This window comes from Pocillopora verrucosa, chromosome 11, assembly GCF_036669915.1.
Source record: "Pocillopora verrucosa isolate sample1 chromosome 11, ASM3666991v2, whole genome shotgun sequence".
NCBI classification, from domain to species: Eukaryota; Metazoa; Cnidaria; class Anthozoa; order Scleractinia; family Pocilloporidae; genus Pocillopora; species Pocillopora verrucosa.
The window spans coordinates 3,863,758-3,887,094 of record NC_089322.1 but is presented as its reverse complement, the minus strand read 5'-3'; the positions used below and the strand labels follow the sequence as shown (position 1 = coordinate 3,887,094).

Sequence of the window (23,337 nt, the reverse complement as noted above, 5' to 3'; positions counted from 1 at the left end):
CGACTCCTTCATCGTCACGTGACTATTCCAAGATGGAGGAAGGATGGCATTTAGATGCCTTCGACGACGGTTCATTGAGTAAGTTTTAACACTCTAAATTGACACCAGTATAAGTCGAAAAATTAGTTAACAAGGATTTATTCCCTGCAGAACTCGTCGGCGAAGCGCAGTTGAAAAAATATGGCCAATTTTTGGAGGAATACGCTTCACAGCTCAAGGCGATCGAGGATGCCTTGGACGACTCTGTTGGAGACTCGTGGGATTTCAGTCTTGATCCCATTGCGTTGCAAGTGAGTAGAAAATTACGGAGATGGTTAAATGATATATTTTTTAAGATATATGTTGTTATCATCCTTGAGTTATCAAAATCTTATTTACTCCGCAAGTGTCATGCTCATATATATTCCGACCCGGATACCACCACCTCACCCGCCCCTCCTCATTTATATCTTAGCACCCCCCCCCCCCCCCCTTCACTCTTACATCTACTGAGGCCCTATATCTTATTAAGAACGAGTTGAATACGTTATCCAGCAAACAGTCAATGAGATAGCCTGCTTAATTATCTTGACAAGTTTTCAAGAAACTGATTGGCTGCTAAACGGGTTAATTGAAATTCATGATAGGTCTGAGTGGAGTCCAATTTGGTCTGTGATCTACACAATCAGAAGACTTCAAAGTGGGAGTCTGATTTATTAATCACTAGTATGATATCAGCCCAAGTTGGACAACACAAAGTCTTGTTACCAATTAATCAAAACTATAACAAAATTTGACAAAACACTTGTCTTACCATCTTCTTTACATTTTCATTAAAAAAACAATTGTGCATGACAAGAATGCACGCATATGACACATATACGTACTGTCCACTCACATAGGTATAAGGTGTGAACTGTCCTGTTACACTGTTTAATTACAATCATGATGCATACACTGTTCTATTAGTGCTCAAATCAGGCTGGTGATAACCAATCACATTTGAGAATTTCATAATAGTTTTGATTAATACTGGGTATTATAGGAAGAAGAGTCATTTGAATCAATACCCCTAAAATCCTGAAGAATTGTTTTTAGCCTAGATTTGAACTTAGATATATTGTGGAAAGGGAAACAATTTTAGAAATAACAGTGCTTTCTTTTGAATTAGACTCTGCCTTACGAGCAGTCAAGGATGTTGGAAATCATCAAGACAGAGAACAAGGTTTGTTTTGCTTTTAGCATTTTGTTAGTATAGGTAATGACATGATTTCCAGGGTAATTTGATGTTAATAAGCCTCAGTAAAAAGTTACAAAATTGCATGAGCCCGTAAGGCAAGTGTAATTTGCAGTCTCTTAAAAATTGACAAGTGCTTATTACACCAAATTGCAAGAGATATCATGTTATTACTTGCTAGTAATATACATGGAAAAACATCACAGAAAGTTAAGACAGATGACATTTTAAAGGCATGTGTGTGCTATTTGCAAATTTACGCTCATGTTTCAATTTTGCACTCATGTTACAACTTTGCACTTGTGTTACATGAGAATGCACTTATTTTCAGCCAATCTGAAGTGTGCAATTCTTTCATATACATTATTACGTTTGTAGCACAGATTTTAACATGTAGATTTTTATTAGGAGACTTAATGTACTCATAATATCTGATCAGCCTTGTGCACATTTGAACATTTCATGAGATAAATGTGCACAGCACAACTTGTAATAAAATAACTATTACGAATATGATAATGATGATGATGTTGATGATGCTATTTTGTATTAGTATTAAAATTGTTTAAGAAATCTGTTAATGATAAAAGGGATAAATATGCACAACACAACTTGTAATAAAATAACTGTTACAAATATGATAATGATGATGATGTTATGATGCTGTTTGTATTAGTATTAAAATTGTTAAGGAAATTTGTTTATAAGAAAAGATCTGAGTTCCCAGTGGGAATTCATACCACAAATTATTTAATATTTTTACCTAATCATTTAAATGGCATGGCTGAGTAATACAAAAACTAATTATAATTTTCTTTTCCAGGTCTTTAACAAAGTGATAATGGTGTTTGCATCTCTTTGTCGGGAAATGGATCAGCTGAAGCATGAGGTGAGAACCATTTGTAATCATAGCTTATATTTTTCCTAACCTCAAAGGGGCTTGGAAAAATTTTCTGCAACTAGCAAAATAATTGCCTGTGTTGTTAGTGAAACCATCCAATAAGGATTTGGTATTCAGGTATCATTTCATTTTCCAGTATTTTTTTCTAAAATACATCCTGCGGCCTTATGCGAGCATTGTATTGGTGGCATTTAATTATATTTTTTATGTGATTGTAATTATTTCTGTTTAATTGCTACAAGTAATAAATATGATTTTTTGTTTTTTTTGTAATACTCTTTTACATCATTTCTTTCTCAAAAATAATGATGAGAAATTGAAAACAAAAAAACTTTTGAATGTTTTAGGCCACAACAAAGTTCTTCACTCCTCTGCTGCTCTATGAAGAAGCAGGTATGTGAGGGAAGGAAATTAAGTAAATATAACAGACAAGATTTGTCATAGTAGAAAGGGCCAGTTTTTTGAAGCTGTAAGTTCTAATTGTGTTTAAAATCAAGATTATGATGAGATATTGATCATACTATGACGTACAACACCTGGAGCCAGAACCAAGTTGTCTTCAAGGAGTTATAAACAACCATGCAAGCCAGCGATTTACTATGTTTGAAAACCATATAACTTTTTGATTAAGCTCGAATCAAATGGCAAATCCACAGGATACCTGTAATTAAATTAGCTTTGTGCATAAATATTCTTTAGTTTTCCTTTTCTGACTTTTATTTCCTTTTACAAATTTCATAAGTTGTTTCATGTTTTTGCTTATTTTGTGTTATAGTGGTTGTTTCTCCTGTTTTCTTTTGAAATGGTGTGGGCAAATAAGAAAGCCACACAGGGAATTGACCCCCTTGTGTGTGCACAGCATGTTCAAAGATGATGTCAGTGATTATAAGGGATTTCACTGTGCATGTGCATAATCAACACATTGGACAAAGATCTAAACTTGTTGTTCTATTTCAAGATTTTGTATTGTTTTGTACACATTAACCAATCAGATGGCCAGGTTGTCATCCAAGATATGATTGGGTTATGTGTACCATGTGGTTCAAAATCCTAGAATCTGATTGGCTATGTCCTACAGTGCCCCCTTACACTACTTAGTCTGTAATTTTTTTTTAATTTCAGGAGCAGATAAAGAACAGGTGCAAGAAGGAGACAATCAAGTTCGTCTTGGAAGAATGTTACCCCTGCTACAAGATATCTCCAGTTTTGTGACACGAGCATATGAGGTTGTCAAGAACGTGATCCAGCAGTTAGCTTCATTACATTCAAAGTGAGATTTATAGTTTCATAAGTTGCTCTGCACCTTTCCTCAATTTTTCGTACACCATGCAAAATGTGTGAAGAAATCACAAGCATTTTTCTTTTTTCTTTTCAGAGAGGGTCCTAAAGTGATGGATGTGACTGGAGTTCATTTTACAGTAAGGAGTTTTTCCTTTTTTTTTTTTTTCATTTTAACTAATAATACCCTAGGATCAGTATGTAGATTCTCCATGCAGTTCTTGATACATCTCTTAAGGTATTGGAAAGGAGAATTTGTTTAGTAATCAAGAACTTATTTAATTGATGATCATTTCTTTTGTTCTTGTGACCTGAATGATTAATTCAAGGGTGATATTTTGTGGAGAAATTTGATGCTATGGCAGTCTCTCCTAGTGGTCAAAAGGCTCCTGTTAGGGTGTACAGTATGACCAAAAAAAATTCCCATATCCCTTGTTTTAGTTTAGGTTTTTATGGTATTTGTGATGTTATTTCTACACATTGATTATCACCTTTATTACTTTTTTCTATTATTTGATAATTGCTCGATGTATCAGGCAGGTAAAGGAGTATGAATCTGTTTGAAATGAAGTGAAATTATTGGCTCATGTGATCATCATTTTTCTAAGATGTTTCCCATTTTGACAGACTGTTTTTGAACATCTTGCTGGACTACTGGGAGTGCTGATCACTTTGGATGAGATTATGGATGCCAGTCACACTCTGAAGGAACACTGGAAGCAATACAGGAGGTAACTTGCCTTGTTTGTCACTTCATACAGTTGGTTGGTCAGTCAGTTGGTCAGTGAAATCTGAGCCAAAGAGTTAGTCAGTCAGTCAGTTACTTGTACAGTCAGTCATTTAGCCAGTTAGACAGTCAGTCAGTCAGTCAGTCTGTTAGTCAGCAAGTCAGTTAGTGAGTTGGTAAGTCAGAGCTAATCAGTCATTCAGTTATTCAGTGAGTCAGTGAGTATGTCACTCAGTCAGTCAGTCGTTAGATCAGTCAGTCAGTCAGTCAGTCAGTCAGTCAGTCAGTCAGTTACTAGTCAGTCGGTCAATCAGTCAGGGAGTCAGGCAGTGAGTCAGTGACAATCAGGCAGTGAGTCAGTGAATCTGAGTCAAAGATTCTGTAAGTCAGTGAATGAGACCTGAGTCCTTTACTCGATTGTGTCAGTACATATACTGGTGTTGCAACGATAATTTCAATGTAAGTAAGCTTCTCTGCAAAACTATTCCATATCTATGAGATGCATGTCTGATTTTCATATGCATAAAGACTTTTCTTTAACTTATAGAATGTTAAAATCAGTGCACAACAATACTGCTTTGTTTGGGATTGAAGAGGCAAAGCTTCGGCGACTTGAAAAACTTCTTATGAGTTTGGAAGGACAGCTCCTTGATGGTGTTATTTTGCAGGTACAGATCTAAGTAACCACTGACCTTGGATTGTATGATGGATAATAAAGAGAATTACTAAAATAATTCTTCTGTTACTTTTTGTAAGAGGTTGTCAGTATATGGCCTCATTGCTTCAAGGTCTGCCACAATTCAATAATTGTGTTGTTTTCTTGGGTTGTAACCAGTCACTTTGCTGACATGTCAACTCACCTACAACCAGCTTGCAGACACTGTTAGTCAACTCATAAACCCCTTTCAGTGTGGTCAATTCACCAGCACTTCTGATTAACTTGTCATTGTCAACTTGCCAATAGCTTTGGTATACCATTGAGTTGATCGAAGTGAGTTGATCTGTTGGGTAGTTTGTTGATAGAGTTGCTGAGTTGGTTGTTGGCAAGTTTTTGTGTCAGTGAAGTGATCAGGTACTTGTTAGGCAAGACACTTTACCCTCACAGTGCATCTCTCCAGCCAGGTGCACAAACTCGATGTTAGTGGTAGTGGACTGTCAGGGAAGCCTTTTTTTTTTTGGAGGGGGGGGGGAGGGGTGCAGTGGACCAACATCTCAGGGGGGTGAGGTTAATCCTAGTCACTGAAAATGAGATGAGCTGCAGTAGGATGATCCTCTGGTTTACAAGCTGACTTTCCTTTAATCATTTTTGGTGTAAATGTATTTCAGAACTGTATTGAGCAGCCATTTGATGGTCAGTTTGTGAGAGTGGCCAGAAATAATGAATTTGGGGAGGAATTCCTGTTCAATATCAAAGTCATCTTTCAAAGTCTTGATACAAGAATGAGTAAGTACTAAAAACAATTCCCAATAATTTTATAGTAAGAGGTGCTCTTTCCTTTTAATGTTTTGCCTGCAATTTTTTTAAGGAAATGCTGATTTATTTGTTCTCTTATTTTTTGGTTTTATTTTCAGACGAGCCTCATGAGGTTGATCAGCGCCATAAGATCGTTGGTCTGCTCGGCTTGTTTATCTTGCAACATCAGATATACAAGGGCATTGACAGAAGGTTCTTCAGCAAATTTTGGGACATTCATAAAAAGGTGGGGTTTAGACTTGATCCATGCTGTACAGTAACTGAATTACTGACAGAAGCACGTGACAGCACTGCAAGCTGGGTAGCTTTCAATTGCCTGGTCACACACTTAAGAAAGTTTCTCATCCATAGGCTTAAAATTTAAAACCATCATGTAGACCATAAGAAACAGTACTACATGAAATTTCTGCTCAGTAGTTCTCACTTGAATGGTCACCCACATGGGCTTTATCCACAGACTTCAAAGTTAGAATCATCTTGGATAAGTAAAAGTAATAACACGATTTCGACTGCAATTTGCTGTTAATAAGCAGGAGGAAATTTTTCAAAGACAAAAAATTGCACGATCGAGCCCGTAGGGCAAGTGCAATTTGTAGTCTTTCAAAAATTTATAATTGCTTATCACACTAAATTGGATGAGAAATTATGTTATTGCTCGTTAACAACTTCCAAGGAAAAAACATCACAGAAAGTCAAAACAGACGAAATTTTGAAAGCGTGCGCGTTATTTGTAATTTAAACTCGTGTCACAACTTTGCACAACTTTGCACAACTTTGCACTCGTGTTACATGAGAATGCACTCTTTTTCAGCCAATCAGAAGCGCGTAATTTTTTCATGTACACTGTTACGTAATAAACGCTACTTAGTGAAAATACATACATGTACTTGTCAGCTAGCATCCGTTTGGATTGCTACTCGGCAAATGAAGTATCTAGTTCAATTATCTGATTATGTTTATCATTGTCTCTGATGTAGAAGTGACAAACCTCCAATCTTCTCTTTTATAAACATCTGATGTATTCCTTTTCTTTTAGTCTTTTTACTCGATTTTTCGTATTTTGAAAATTGAGGTTTTGATGGTGGAATTTGAACAATTCTTTTTTCAGGTCCCAGCTGTGCATCTTGTTGGGGACATCATGTTCTTCCCAAATGAATTTCTCCTTCGAAGAATTCCTCACCTCAACAAGATTGTGGACAAAAAACAGAGGCAAGCTGTGGAATCTTCTAAAGAGCAGTATTTGACGAACTGTAATCAAAACTTGGTCAGGTGGGAGAAAATTATCTTATGTTTTTTGATAACTCATTTTCAAATACGTTTTGGTACGAGTCTGCAATTAATTGGTGGAGAGTTATTGCTAACACAGCGGTCAAACGAAGGGCATGCGCAAGGAGATCAATTTTGACCGGCCATGCGCTAATTTCCCGCGCAAAATTGCAACCTCGGTCACGCAAACTATGCACAGAAATATTGAAACGTTGAAAGAAATTTGTACAAGGTAACAAAAATAAGGCGAAGGACAACTCAAGACTTTTCCTGCACAAAACTCATTTAATTACGGGTTTCATGTTCATTTACCATTGCAGGTTTCATGATCATTTACCACTTTGTTTTGAGCTTCACCAAAAAAGTTATACGGTTTTTAAACACCGTGACTTACTGGTTTGTTTGGTTGTTAACAACACGTGTTCGACAACTTGGTTCGAACACCATAATAGCACGCGACTTAGTTATAAAAATTCCCACATGTATAGACGTTTGAATGTTATATTATTATTGTTACTCCTTCTGAATGGGCTCGTCACACTCCAGGTTTTGTCATATTTCCCGAAAGTTTGCTGGTATTAATTTTTTCTTGAGAGGATATAGCTGAGAGCGTTAAGTGTCATTCCTAAGATCACAACACAATGACTCAGTTAGGATTTGAACCCATATCCTTTGATGCAGAGTTCTACTTGCTGACGTAAGACCTTCACGTTTCAAGCTTGATGTCAAAATACTGTTTTCAAATACGTGATGCTTTTGTTTTTCTTCTCAGGGATGCACAGCTGTACCAGATGCAAGTCAGTTCATGGATGGTTCACATGGAGTCCAGTCTAAACAAGGGAGGCACCTTAGTCGATGATCTTAACACGCGATGTGTTCTGTTTATTAAGGTACCTTGTAAACCTGTTAGCTCCATCTTCTAACCTATCACTTTCATATTCTCCATAGTGTTCTCTTACATTTCCTGAGGTGCTGACAAGGAGAATTTGTTAAACAATCCAGAGCTTTTTTAGTTGGTGATCATTTGCGTCATTCTCATGACCTTAATGTGAGTTGTGGGACTGATATTGTATGGAGAAGTTAGATGTTAGTCAATCTTAAGGGTTAAAGATTTAACGTGTAAGAAATCGCACTCAGTTGAAAATTCGCTTTTGGTTCAAGATTTTGGAGAATGACTAAAGTGAGTTATTTTTTTAAGAGTGGTTTGCACAGGCCTCAAAATATTCTTGCTGAAAGCTCGACCAAAGAAACCTCAGTTCTTGATAAATTACGTTTGAGAGAATACTGGAACAAGCAATGCTTTTTCCCAATATTTCACATATTTCAGGGTGTCCTTATAGCGCACACTGTGAGTCACTTGGTGCGCACTATCATGAATCTGCATCTGGTGTTATCTAAACCGCTGACCAAGTCGTGTGTAATGGCCTTGTGCAGGCTCACAGAGCTTTTAAAGGTAAGAGCCTCTGCATTTGCAAGACTACAGTAAGTGTTTCCCTTAAGCTGTGAGTGTAAAGGGAAGAATTGAAAATATAACATTGACCAGGAACTCAGTCACTAGCATTTTCTCCGGCTCCTTAATCAAAGTTAATAAAGAAGTTGACGATGAAAAACCAAAAATACATGGAACAAAATAAATTGTACGAGCGTGAGTGCACCTTTGACTTCTTGGGAAGGTAATTAAGCTTGTAAGTCTTCAATTAGAGAGATTCGCCAAGATATTTTCCGTAGCTCAGGTTGAAGACCATCTCACTAAGAAATGGAAACTTTAATTAGCAGGAGTTTAAATGATCACACGGCACTTGGAGTTTTCTTCGTCTCATGCTCATCGGGAGTTGATGTCATTATCTTATGTGAAAAGTTACGATTGTTCCCAGATTTGCGTGATCTGTATTTTGAGTGATGTTTTAGGATTTCGAAACGTGGAAAGCGATCAAAATCCACGAAATTTATGATAATTTCATGTAATATTTAGATTGAGTTGGATTCTCCACAAACGCGCATGGTTACCCGCCTTCCTGGGTTGTCCTTGAACAATCATTGCAGTGCACCTTCAAGTTCATCTGTCTTTCTCTGTAGGCCATCGAGCACACGTTTCATCGGCGCAGTATGCTTATAGCAGAAAGTGTCAACCACATGATCCAACATTTGACGTTCATGGCATTAGCTTGTATTGACACCGCTAAGGTACGTGTACTGTACATGTGGCTGTGGTATTGCCACCGCTAAGGTTGGTGTACTGTGCATGTCTGTTGTACTGACAGTGTACAGGTACAAGTACTGTACATGAGGCTGTTGTATTGACACTGCTTAGGGAGGTGTGCTGTGCAATTGATTGTTATATTGACACCGTTAAAGTATGTGTACTGTACACGGGACTGTTGCTTTGACACCGTTAAGGTAGGTGTACTACATATGGCTGTTGTATTAACACCGCTGAGGTATGTGTTCTGTACATGTGGCTGTTGCATAGACTTTTAGCGTGGCCGGTTATGCGCCTTTAAGTGATTAATGTCTTCATTCCACAGATAAGACGTTCTGCTTATAGGAAGTAGTCAAAAAGTCTTTTCGAAAGATTTCTTTGTCTGCACAGGTTATAGTTAAGGTCCAAAGGTTTTCATATACAGCCACTGGCATTTGTATTAAGATTGCAATATTGTTATTTTACAGAAACGTATTGCAGCCGACAAGAAATACACAGACAAACGACTTGTGAGTTCAGCATCTTACAACTTTCTTTTTGCTTTGAAACGCGAAGACAAGTTTTTTCCTGCGCTAGATAACTTTGCACGCGCGAAAAAAACCCATTGGATTCTTCAATGTAGAGTCAAAAGCCATTTACTCTTAGTGGCTTTATTTTTTTAATTCCCTGTAACAAATCTGTGTGATTCAACACTAAGATATCCATTTAAAGAAGGTAATCGTTTAGAGATTCAGGTTGCCTCGGTTATTGATCAGGTTTGAATTTTTGCGGCGTAAGTAACAGTCATTCGAACAGTCAACGGATCTTCGAGAGGCTAGAATCAAGGCATATAGAGACGTGCTATCACTGAATTAACATCGGGCGTCTTTACAGGGTGTGACTATGTAAAGCATAAACTTGAAGTTCGTTGAAAACGATCTGCTCTATGGAAAATTGATTTGATGACTGAAATTAACGTTATAAAAAAAATTGTTTCTTTATTTTAGGACGTATTGGCAGCGCTTGTCTTAGTGCAGAATGCTCTTAATGGTCCAGGTACTTCGAACAATGAGTGATTTACATTTAATTTCTCCCTACGATTTCAATGCATTATCTAGGAAACAGGTGGTGAGAATCGACACACATATCAAGTGAAGGGTGTTGTCTTGATGAGTCATCAAATTCTCTTAAATTATTGAGGAGGAAATTTATAGGAGCTAGAGCGGAGAATTGATGAATCAGATCCAAGTAGTTTACACTTGGGAGTGGTCAGTAAAAAGTGGTAATATACTGAGCAGGAGAAGCTTTGTGAACTAAAACAAACCATGATGTAGAGTACATATTTTTGTAAATCACTGAACTTGCGGATTTTTAGCCTGCAAGCAGGCCCTCATAAATTGTGCTTCAGCACGAGCGGTTCTTCGCCTGCGAGAATTGTGAAGCCTTGAGAAACGCAAGCCGGTGAGAGGCTTTAAGTATCAGACTCCGCGCAAACCTTTCCGCGACTCGTCTCAAATCTTCCCGCGGGCAGAGGAACGTGTGTCCTGCAGCGCTAATGATGATGAGGGCCTTGATGTAGGCTAGCGAATTTTTTTAAATGCATAAGCCAATGTGGTACCGTTAGAAGAGAGACTGAGCAGGCGTCAGAACACTGGGTTACCCTGTTATAGTGGTAAAAATACTGTAACATTACACTGATTGTGACAGAATTTCTGTTGCTTTGGTTTTTTTCTTCAGCCACAAAGGAGCGCAGACTTATTGCCATGTTAGGCCTTCATGTGGGCGTTCAAATGGTGAGTTTCTCCATTATTTTTTTAACATCGTTAAGCGTCTAGTTGTGGAAAGAGGATTTAATAACACGTAGTTTTGGTGACAGTCTGTGCGTCATTAATGTAAAGATCGTGAATATTGTACATAGTTTCACCATTTTAACTTTTGATTGACGCAGAAATCTTTCAGAGATGACGAGATGGCCAGTTTAACCAGTGTAATGAAGCGAATTAACCTGGTCAGTGATCTGAGATCGAGAGTTAAAAAAGCTTGCGATTGTGGATTTCTTCATTGGCATAGGGCAAGTTACTTGTTTTCTTATCTTTTAACTTTGTCTTTCTTTTTCCAAGCGCGCAGATCGTAAAACGAAGCGCGATAGTGAACGGCAGATTAGTAACAGAGAAGTGGATGAAAGAGGGAGATTTCGGTTTACATACGCTTGTTATATTGTTGGTTAAATCGTTAGCTAAATGCTGAGTCGTCGTCCTTCGTCTGCTTGTTGGTTCGTCAGTTCGTCAGTTCGTCGGTTTGTCAGTTCGTCAGTTCCTCTGTTCGTCGGTTCATCGGTTCGCCCATTTGTCTACTTGTTTACATGTCGTTCGTTAGTTCGTCAGCTGTTTACACGACATTCGTTGGTTTGTCGGCTGTTTACGTATAGTTCGTGGTTTTATCTCCTTGGGCTCGTTCATCGGTGTGCTTTTTAACTTGCACGTGCGAATTCACTGGAAGGCTTCTGGTTGTAGGTTTTAAAGCTTACTTACAGTAGTCCTTTCCCTCACTGAGCAATCAGTCAAGTTCGGCTAATAGGTGCGTTGTTTTTACAGAATAAACAACCTGAGGCTCAGGAAATTTGTACTTATACTTTGGGACGTTTAAAGAATAATAACAAAGATGGATGATCGTTTTATTTTTCTTTCTGTTGTAGGTTGTGTTTCCAACTTACTTGACAGACTTGTATGACAGTGCTACAGATGTGCATCGAATTCATGTAAGTTTCTTAATGAGTCATAGGGCACCTAGATCTTTCTATGCCTCTTTCCGCACAAGAAAATTAAACGCAACCTCGCCCAAGCATTAGGTCGATATCGGTGGATAGACGGCCATACCATTACACGTTTTTGCTTTATGGTGAAGTAAAATTGCGAAACTCGACTTTGTTGTTTTTTCGCTTGTCGGCTGTCTTCAAGACTTGTGTTTGACACTTCCTTTTCCGTAAAAACTGCCAGAAAACTGTTTTTGTAGCAAAAGGAAAGCAAACGTAAAATATAAAGCTAAATCGAAGAAAAAGGAAAAAAACAGATATAAACGAACGAACAAAAAAACAGGCCAAAAGGGGAGTAGACAAACAAACAGACAGATAGAAAGACAAATAAACAGACGAGCAAAAAGCAAGAGAAAAGTTGCCCGGTTTCAAAATTTGTTAGTCGGCGTTAACCCTTTTGGGGGGGCGCGGGGGGGGGGGAGGGTGAAGTGGAGAGTGCGAGGGGGGAGTGGGGAAGGGAGTACAGAAGGGCCAATCCAGAGAGATGGTCGCAAGGTTGCTGCTATTTAGCCCTCCTTTGCTGTAACAGTCCTCCTTAAATACCCAGTAACTTTATTGGGCTCAAGTCAACCTTTCCTTTTTTTGAGGAGGGAGGAATCCATCGATAATTTGTTTTATATCCTTTTCGTAACGTATAACATAATTTCAACTTGGTTTCTTTTAGTACATGATTAGCGCATTGGGCGATTGTGTTCCAGTCCTTCAGCGAGTGAAACACGAACCATCACCGCAAGTCATGCTGGAATTATTTGAGAAAGAAATTGGTGACACACTACATGAAGTGAGTATGCTGATTAAAAACTTCCTCTCAGTTCCCAAGGATGTTATCTTGAGGTCTGTTGAATAATTTTATGAGTTATGAATGAGTTTTCGTACTCTTCATGGGGAGGTGTTATTATATCAAAGAATCTGCTTAAAATCGATCTTCCAAGGTTAATAGTTTTGTTTCTCCTGCAGGAGAGTCACTGTCAATTCCTTTTGTGTTTAATGTTTGCAGTAAAATTTAACCCTTTCACTCCCATGAGTGACCAAGAGAGAATTTCTCCTCACATTGTCAATGCAATATCAAGCAGACAAGTGAAGAGAATAAAGAAAAATAGCAATTAGGGGATTTTTAGCAGATCCAATACCAAATTCTCCAAAGTAACATCATAAGAGTTGTATGGCAGATAGTAAGGAGAATTATTGATGAGATCTTACAATATACCGACGGTTATGGAGTACATTCGAATCTCTCTACTCACGGAGAACCTCACCGTTTATTATTTACATTCGTTTTTGTCAATCGTGACTCGTGAAAGCTGTCCCAAACATCATAACGTAATATTTTTACGCCTAAATCACTAAAGTTTAAAGCATCCTATTTACTGCACTCGTAAACATCCAAGAGATGTGTTTTTGGAAACCAAATTATTACTTCGTATAATTCAGCTTTGCCCCTTAGTTTCTTTTGTCGGTTGGACAGCGTCTTATTCTGTTTCAAGTATTCTAAATGACATCATACTAGTGACTTCTTCAAAACGGACTTTTTGATCTCAATAGTTCCTGCACTGAGCCAGCGTGACAGGAAACTAGCTTGACCTTACGTGACACTTTTCAGGGGCATTATAGTAAAGTCTGTATTGGTAATATCGCGATAGTAAGATAGCGTGATACGGTCCCTTAAGCAAGTTCCATATCTTTGATGTTTTCTTTGTTCAGAACTTGCTTCAACCACTGTGTCGTGACATTGAAACAGATCTACGACTTCACATCCATCAGCATCTGCAGTTAGATGACAGAAATCCTTTCAAGGTTTGTTCATTAGTTATGTGAATGGTTATTCAGCTGATTTCCTCTTCCTCTATCCGCCCGACACATTGCCTGTTTGTTCTAATCTATCTGTTCCTCTGTTTTTTTTTTTCTGTCGGTGAGTCCGGCTATCTTTGTGTCTGTCCACCGCTCGCCTGTTCTCTGTGTCCTCTGCAGGTCTTTGTCTTTTCCTCTTCTTAACTTGTTGGTCTTCCTTTCTTGCTTCCTAAGTGCTCCCTGAATCCATCTGTTTGTATTAGTCTGTCCATTTGACTTTCTGTTAGCCCGCGAGCTGGCTGTCTTTATTAGTTCTTCTGCACGAGAGTTTCCTCCTTTGCGGGAAATTATGTGGCCTTGAGCAACGCTAGCCAACGAGAGGTCGGCGAGGGATTTGGTACCGATAACGAGTACCAGACCCCAGCAAATCTCTTTGTGACTCGTCTCCAATCTCCCTGCCGCGCTAATATTGAGGGTCTGCTAGCTCTCTTCTCTCTCTCTCTGTGTCTCTCTGTCTGTCGATCTTCCTGTCTGCATAGTGTGGTGCTCTCAATTTAATTTTTAATTTTTCCTTCGTTTAGGTTGGAATGAGAGATCTCTCTCAGTTTTTGAAAATGAGGCCGATCAGATTTTTTCATCAGTTCATCAACATCAAACGTGAGTTCTGCTAAACATTGCTATACCGTATTTCAGTCTGTGCAGCCTTTTTGAGGAAAAGTACTGAGAACTTTTTTGATGTGGTTCTGTTTATTATGTTGAGTGAGGTGGTTCTGATTTCCAGTTTGGTGAAAAACTCCAGTTTTTCATGGAGTTTTTCACTATGCAAAAGGTAGCTGCCCAGCACTGTTTTTTGATAGTACCTTTTATTGTGTTGTGAAAATCTGCAAATGACACCCTGGTGTGTGAGAGTTCATTTGAAAGCTAAAGAGCAGTACTTTCTAGTTTTGTTGTTTATAATATTTTACTAGGTGATGAGTACTTTTAATTGTTAGGAAGAAACCTTTCTGTCTGTGATTATTCAAAAGAAAACTTTCGCGAGTTATTTTTTCAAATTTTTTTTTTCTTCGAAAACGTGTAGGAAAACTTTTTGATTTTTTCTTGCAGAACACGTGACTCATTACCTTGATGCGACATTCTACAACTTGACTACAGTGGCCCTTCATGACTGGAGGACGTACGGTGAGATGAGAAACCAAGCCAAACAAAAGTACGGCCTGGAAATGACTGAAGCTCACCTGCCCAGCCAGACTCTTGAACAGGTGATTACAGAGAAACATCAAAGACCAAATCCTACTCAAAGACAATTTGGTTTTATCAACTTAGTTGATAATGTAAATTGGCCACCGTAAAGAGTTTCTAAAGTTGACGTATTTGTTCGTTCGTATTCGTTCGTTGTTTGTTCGTCCCTTCGTTGGCACGTTGATGTCTTCGTTTTTGTGTTCGTTGTTGCGTTAGGTCGGTCGTTGATCCATCTGTCTATCTTTCCTCCCTTCCTATTGTTTTGTCCGTCCATTCATTCATCTATCAGTCTGTTTACTCGTTCATCCAACACCCGATCGATCTATCACTAGTCCATTCACTCATCTGTACACTCAAGCTTTAGTGTTTTGTTCAGCCATTTGGTTGAGATGCCCTTATCCCATCATCTTTTCCGTAGGGTCTGGACGTGTTGGAGATCATGCGGAACATTCACGTGTTTGTTTCTCGATATCTTTACAACCTCAACAACCAGGTTAGGAAGTGTATTTTTGTGCAATTCTTGTCAACAATCAGCGCTTTGGGATGATACCTGAAACCTCTGTCGTTTTTTTGTTTCAGATTTTTGTCGAGCTCGCATCAAATAACAAACATTTGAACACTATAAATATCCGTCATATTGCCAACTCCATTCGCACGCACGGTTCGGGGATTATGAACACAACCGTGAATTTTACTTATCAGTTTCTGCGCAAGAAATTCTTCATCTTTTCCCAGTTCTTGTACGACGAGCACATCAAGGCAAGACTTATCAAGGTACGTGATGATGATGTACCGAGGGCGTGGGGGGGAGGGGGGAGGGGGGATTGGCCTCCTTCTTAACGAAAATCTGAGGTGAACAGATTCCAACCCGCCCACGTTTCGGTACGGAAATTAGCCCTAACGTCGCGAAAAATTGGCCTGGAGGAGAGATTTGGTCCTGTGAATACTTTATAATTCCTTTCATTAAGATTGCTCCGGACAAAAAGTCTTTTCTGTCACAAGACACCTACAGCCACGTGTAGGATTTTACGGAAAGGTAATTTTGAAAAATCCCCGTACGATAGTAATATGCGAAGTCGCGAGCAGGGTCGCAAAAAAGCCGCGCCGCCCTAGGTTCGGTTTCGCGAGATGCAAAGTGCAAGAGGGAAGGGAAGAAAGGGAGAGAACTACGGTCGTATGATAAAATGCGCAATGAATGGGTTTTGGTTGGGTCGGACAGGAATATGTTTGGCTTGAGGTCATGGCGTGAGAGCCAAGCTTATCTAGGTACTCTGATAGCTCATCTTAGAAGTCTCTTTGAACGATTGCCCAGCTATGAAATGTCACAAATCGATTACGATCACAAAGGACACTGTACAGATTGCATAGAGGTTTGCTTGTGCTAAAGAACTATACAGAGGACATTTTGGGAAATTAGGGCAGAGGTGGGCGCTTCAGTCCCCCTTCCCCCCTTCCCCTATGTTTTAAAGCGCTCCATCACCTCTGTAATATACCCTTCGCGCTTCCATGGTCCGATTATATTGACTTTGTTTATGTTCTAGGTTCTTGTCTACTAAGCAAGGGTCTTTGGCAATAACTGTGGCTCATGTTACTATCCAACGCTTCTTTTGCAGGATATTCGCTTCTTCAAAGAGACTAAGGAACAGTCGGATCAAAAATACCCGTTCGAACGAGCCGAGAAGTTCAACAAGGGAATCAGGAAACTTGGTTTGACTCCTGAGGGTCAAACATATCTGGATCAGTTCAGAACCCTGATCAGCCAGATTGGTAAATTGTCAGCTATGTTAGAATCTTAAAAAGTGCTGCGGCGATGAAAAATTCCTCGTCTCGTTGTCTCTCGATTTCGATTCTACGAGAAATCGTCGTTAAAATAAGCGTTTTGTTTTTGGATTAAGGCGTCAGTGCTAATTAACAAATTGCTTTCGCTACTCTATGCTATATACATGCTACATCCTTGGTAAGAGATGTTCCTCTGATACTGTTAAGCTTGTGTTCATTACAAAAGTAAGCGAAAGAAATAACGTTTTCAGGTTTTTATTTCTTACTTTTCTATAGGGAATGCAATGGGCTATGTTCGTATGATTCGCTCTGGAGGTCTCCATTGCTGTAGTAATGCAATCAGGTATAACATTTCGTCTCAATGTTTATCTGTTGTAATTTTTTATTTTGCTATTTTGGACTTAAGCTTCCCACTGCGTGCCTTGCATTGGTGCAGTATATGCTTGGCTGTGATGGTACATTCTGAAACTCACTGAGGGGCGTTTCTATCGAGTTTCGAAGAACCAAAATGAGCCAATCAGAACAAGAAGTGAAAGTAAGCTAACCGACTGAATCCCGAGAAAATGCGGGCCGCGGGGGTGGCGCGAGTTTTCTAAACCAATCATAGAGCGAAGTATAGGAACATCAGAAAATCAAAATTCTTTGCAGGCAAAAATTTCCCTGTTCCTAGCAATTCATGGAATCCTCTCCTGTACTGACAAGAAATGGTGTTGATTATCTCCGTAGATTCGTTCCTGATCTCGAAGACATTGTGTCTTTTGAGGAACTGGTGAAAGAAGAGAACCTTTCAGAAGAATCACAACAGGCGTCCAAGTGAGTTTAATAAGAAACCAATACTAGTACCCTTTGAAAAGCAAAGGGCGCCAACGGGACGCTTTCCAATCTGCTGATCTTAGCAGTGTGGTGTACTTGTCACAGTGGTCTTGTGAAATCAGAACTGGCTGGGCACGAACCCTAGTGGGACTCAGATATTTTTCATTGACGCGTGTGTTATTGGCGTCTCCGTGATCACATAAATCAAGATGGACTGATTTCACTTATTTTTAATTTCTTTGTTCACTCGTGGATATGCGAAGTGTAGGAACGAGTACTGTGGGGATTCGATATACAAATATACAAATTCGATATACAATAGAAATCTAGCAAGAGTATGCGTCTTATCAAAGATGGCGGACAAATTGTTCACTGTGGCGGATCAATTGGGGCAGACTTTCGTGGGAATGACGGCTCGATTCTATTTCTTAGAATCATAGGATCATCGGCCTTTAGAACAATCACTGTAAATTTTATTTATATTCTACATAGAATATCTACGAGTTCTTTATAGCGTCACTTTACATGCGTTTAAGTCTGTTTTGGATCGGATTTCCTCCTAAGATTTCACACGAGTCCTTAAATAGCGGTTCGTGATTGTTTTGTGCGCGGTAAGGGCAGGCTTAGACGCCAAAGGATTTATGAAAAACTAAGTCCACCAATCTCGCAGTCTTGTGAGTCTCTAAAACGAAAGCAGACCTACTGCTCTTGTCGTGAACTTGGTGGTCATTAGATTAGTTATTTGATTTATGGATTGTTCTTGTTTTAGAAACCTGGATGCTGCAATTAACGACTTGGCCAAGAATTTCGCTGGTGCGACAGAGTACTTCAAGGTAACTCACAATTAGTTCCTCATAGGAAAAGTAGTACCTTCCCTCCTTTATTCACTTCCCCCTTTAACCAGGTGTGTTTCCTTTACTTATACTGACAGTGTAATGTTTTTTTTTTCCTCGTTAGCTTCTTGTCGATGTGTTCGCACCAGAATTCAGGGACAGCAAAAACATGCATCTTAGAAACTTCTATGTCATCGTACCTCCTTTGGTAAGCTTGTTCCCTGGAGCCACTTTTTGTTTCTTTTGATAATTTTCAATCGAGTGTCAATAATAATCAAGGATTGTTTTTCTTTTGCTCTACTTCTTCTCGTGATTGGTCCAGAAATCTCGCGCCTTTTTCTCAACCAATCATATTCAAAACTGAAACGAATCGTGACTTGGTCACCCTCGTTTTCCCGCACTTTAGGCAATTTGCCCGTTTTTACTTTGAGTTGCCATTGGCTGCTCTTGACATTTCCCTTTTGTCTGGTTGGCTGTTTTAATAACTGTGATTTTGGTTTTACCGCATGCGACACGTGAAGCGTTCTATTTATTTCCGATGTGATGGCACTAGAGTTTTCACTATCTTCAAGTTAAACCAGTCTCGCATTTTATCCTTTGCAGACTCTGAACTTTGTGGAATACATGCTTAGTTGCAAGGAAAAGCTCACTAAGAAGAACAAAATTGGAGCCTCTTTTACTGATGATGGCTTTGTAATGGGTGAGTTTCACTGACGTATTCGGTTTTTCCGACATTGGTGATTCTAACAGTATGTAGGACACTTGCCACAGCAATTTCTCTGATACAGAATTGCTTTCAATGATTTTTCCTCTTTTTTTTCGCCCTGTGATCGACCCAGAAAACTAGTGTCGTTCTCTCAGCCAATCAGATCCAAAACTGAAACCAGAAATAGAACTGTGGCTCGGTTGCCTTGGTGACGTCAGTGAGGCACAGGAGATTCTGCCCTCCTATGTAGGTACCTTTAACCGCCCTCATGAACAACCTACTATCTCTTGCAGGGGTGGCGTATATCTTAAAGTTACTTGACCAGTACAAGGAGTTTGATTCTCTTCACTGGTTCCAGTCGGTGCAGGAAAAATACGAGAAAGAAAAGGTAAATTAAAGTATCTTCAAACAGTGGTTCGAATTCATATTTATTTTCGTTTTTTCCTCGTTTGCGAGAAGCCTGGTGCCTAGGGTTGATAGGGAAGCTTGGTGGTTCGTGCAGAGGGTTCTGGGTTGAGAGGTCTAGGTTCCAGCCCTGCTTGGGTCACTGTGCTGTGATCCTTGGTACGACACTGAACTCACCCAGTGCTTCTCTCTACCCAGGAGTACTCAGCTGTAAATAGGTACCTGTAAACTGACAAAATGTCTTTGGGGTGCATTGGGTACTTGTGATGTACTAGCATTGCTTTCAACATGTGCATCAATACATCTATTCACAAGCTTGTTGTCTTAGTTGCGAGACAATTCCTTCGTAACCGCTAACCATGATAACCATAACTAATCACAGCAGAGCATCATGCTTTGTAAGATCACGCATGACCAGTCGACCTCATCGCCTGAGGAGGACTAGCAGTACGCAGTAGAAACGTCGCGATCTACATCACACGTGACTACATCGTGAGACAAACGAAAAACTTAGCTTTTATTGTTATTCACCACGATGAATAACCACAACCTTTTTACGCTAACCATGATGTTTTGTGTTTGTTACGAAAATTTGATCCCATATAATTGAGCAATTCTTAGTGCTTATTATTAGTGATAATTTTACAACGTTAACTTATAATTGTGTATGTAATTTCTCTAAGGCTGAAGTGAAGGTTTCACTGAGCCGTGGGAGTGCGCGAGACGAGAAACTACAGCAAACCATGAATCTAACATTGAAACGACTAAATACTTATCAACAGGTGAGTGTTGCTTGAGGAAACACGAGCAGGTCGTGTATAAATTGTCGCTGCTTTGCAGCCCCAAAGCCGGGACGATTGCTTGCAGGATCTTTATGTAGGGACACCTTACACGAACATTAAGATAAGCAGGCTGTTTATGTGAAGGATGGAGAATGTAATTGTCGCAGGTTATTGTGGTGGGTCAATTGTGGCGGGTCGCTCGCGCGAAAATTTCACGGAATGCTGGCAAATTTTTGACAACTGCTGGCCAACTACCTTCGGTAATTTACCTGCGATCAGATCTAGTACAGTTGTTCGCTACCCACGACCGAAAAAGACTATAGAATCCCTTGAAGCTAGAAAATTAAACCATTATCATCTCTGTGCTCTATTTTGCAGGAGTTTGAGCTTGTCTACTTCTCGCTGAACAGTGCAAGAATCTTCTTCAGAGCAGACAAAACCGCCGACGAAGAAAAGGAGGAGAAAGAAAGCAAGGAGGCGTCCCCAGAAGGTAGAGAAACGATAATATCATAGAGCTCTGGGAAAGTGAAAAGCCAGGCTTCCATCTCAACTGACTAAGACGCTTTATCTTCTCCGATACAAAAGGAAACGATATTCTTTGTCTCCAGCCCCTGTTGTACAACGCTCTTTAAAGGATCCTCAACCAAGAAATAACGTAATAATGTACATGAAAAAATAACGCGTGTCTGATAGGCTGAAAACGAGTGAATTTTAAAGCAACATGAGTGCAAAGTATTAACACGAGTGAAAAGACTACAGATCGCATTCACCCTACGGGCTCGTGCAATTTTGTTGCCTTTAAAAAATTTACTTGTGCTTATTGACACCAAATTGCACTCGAAATCATGTTCTTACCTGTGCTAGCATTTCTCTCCCCACATCCTTTCTCACCTTCCGTTCTTAGTCCCCGTCTTGTGATCAACACACACAGCGGAGAAAACTGGAATTGTGGGAATTGATGAAATGATCTGACAGTTCTCCTATGAATTTAAAACCACTAATTATCTTGATACCTTGATCAACATCTTTCCATAACGTAGAACATTATGTCAATTTTTTTTTCAATTCCTAGATTTGGGTAGACTACGAGCAGTCCTTGCTTTTTGACGAAGTCCTTCGCGCGAGTTAAAAAAAGTATCAGTAAAAATAAAATTAATGTTAGCATGCCACGCGGAACTCTGGGAGTGAGGCGCAGGAAACATTTCGTGCGTACTTTTCGTGCGCCTCTCTTCCAGAGCTCCGCGCTGGCTGCACGCCAACATCAATTTTTTTTTATTATTTTCATTTACTTTTTTTTTTTTTTTGATTTTGCGCGAAGAACTTCGCCGAAAAGCAGGGACTACTCATAGTCTATAATTTGTGTGATGTTTGGAAAGGTAAATGGTAAATCTTACTGCAAATTGATTGTTGGCAGGGCGTCCTTAGACGTCTTTATCAAATACAAGAATATGTTGTTGCTTTTTCTCTCAAGATATTTTTACGCCCGCTCTAAAACTGATGATTTTTTTTTGTATTTTCTCCTCCTGTAGGCCCCCCCTCAAATGAGGAAGCTGCACCCCCCAGTCCCCCTGTCGACCCAACAGGAAGTTGAGTTGAGTTAGAGGCCCGAGGAAGTCACTTAAGATCTATCTCAATGTGATGAGGAAAAAACTTTGTTATTACTCTTTTTCGGAATGACAATGAAAGGAAAAAAAATGTGTAGCAAGCGTTTTTTCTAGTGAGCCAGTACCAGGCCCTTGATAATGTCAATATTTAGATTACGAGCAGTCCCTGCTTTTCGTCCACTCCCAGAGTTCGCGCGGCGCGCTTACATAAATTTTCTTTCAAGAAACTACAACAAGAAAATAGATTTAGTGTAGCTTCTGGTACAGTGAATTTTTGAAGTTTTAATTTTAGTTGTCCATCCGTCAATTTGAATGAAACTAAGTGAAGATAAAAGACATCCCAGACCGCGAAAAAAGGATTTTTGACTTTTCACGTTTTTACATTGTTCCTAAATGAACGAAGGTAGGTACAGATGAATTATATGAAAAATCGTATTAATGGTTTTTATTGCAATAGAAAACACTTTGTTTCTGTAATAGTAAGAGTTAATTTGTGAAATAAAAAGCAGGAATGATGTGATTAACTTAGTACATTGACCTATCGGAATGATTGTAGAAATCCCGTTCGTTGCGCTTGAACAACCGCTAGTCACGTTCTTCGGCGGTGGCTACTCTCGTAGCGAGTAGTCTGGGAACAAGGCATGAGATATGAATTTTCGATGCCAATGATTGTGGTCGTTATGTTTGCTACGATCGCTGGGATCGCTGCCACTGTTAAGCCGTGTGATGTCCAATTGATGACTATCGATTGAGATCACGTTTTTCGGTTTCTGCGACGGTCGTGGAATTTATATCGATTTTATGCAATCTAGGCTTTACAATGTATATTTTTTGGATTGCAGAATTAAGAATTAAGGTGGTTGTGACCAAGAATGTAATCATCCCAAATGAGTAGAACTGTAGTTATTGGATTATTTGGGTTAATAGTTTTTGTTAGAAAAACTGAAAATTAATCTTAATAAGAACCCGGAGTAAAACCAAGCAAACCTTTCTTTTTGAAGCACGGGAAAATGCGAGTGACTAAGGCGCGATTGATTTTTGTTTCAAATCTGATTGGTTGAAAGGATGGCACGATTTTTCTTGATCATTCACAGACCAAAGTTAAGCAAACCCAAAGAAAAGTAGGATTACTTTCGACGCAAATGAAAGTTCTTCCAAATTAGTCTCAGACTGCATAGGTTTTGCTTAACTTTTGCGCTGTGATTTGTCGAAAAACTTACGCCTATTGATCATCGCCCTGCTAGTCCTATTGATGACGTATTTCCTGTTTGATCAGCTGCGCATCTACCGTGGTAAAATAGTAATGCATTTGTCATGCGCACCAATAGCCATGCAATCAGTGTACTTTGCCGCCGACCCAGAAGTGTCGAATCAGGTGCTGTAATGGGAGGCCTGTGACATTACTTCGTCCTGTGCACATTTTTGTGGATGAACATAGCATAATTGCACATAACAGTCAGGAAACCTTCTCCTACAAACCAAGTAAGTATACGTAGAGTCCAGTCTGCAGAGTATTTTGAACCAAATGTCGAAGT

At 39.3% G+C, this 23,337-nt stretch overlaps 1 protein-coding gene across 1 annotated transcript; it reads left to right on the top strand.

Annotated features, from left to right (window-relative positions):
* The first annotated feature begins 25 nt into the window (after positions 1-25).
* On the top strand, positions 26-22,322 carry LOC131777910 (WASH complex subunit 4). The gene is made up of 36 exons (XM_059094275.2): positions 26-78; positions 151-290; positions 1,151-1,204; positions 2,040-2,105; positions 2,465-2,510; positions 3,240-3,387; positions 3,493-3,535; positions 4,023-4,126; positions 4,670-4,790; positions 5,449-5,566; positions 5,695-5,822; positions 6,705-6,865; positions 7,635-7,752; positions 8,190-8,315; positions 8,939-9,046; positions 9,530-9,571; positions 10,049-10,097; positions 10,779-10,834; positions 10,990-11,112; positions 11,737-11,799; positions 12,518-12,634; positions 13,555-13,647; positions 14,223-14,298; positions 14,746-14,900; positions 15,299-15,373; positions 15,460-15,654; positions 16,494-16,647; positions 16,936-17,002; positions 17,386-17,472; positions 18,242-18,305; positions 18,430-18,513; positions 18,909-19,005; positions 19,305-19,399; positions 20,100-20,198; positions 20,577-20,688; positions 21,728-22,322. Exons 1-36 carry the CDS (start codon positions 33-35, stop codon positions 21,787-21,789), a joined length of 3,492 nt encoding a protein of 1,163 aa, XP_058950258.2. The 5' UTR covers positions 26-32; the 3' UTR covers positions 21,790-22,322.
* The last annotated feature ends 1,015 nt before the right edge of the window (positions 22,323-23,337 follow it).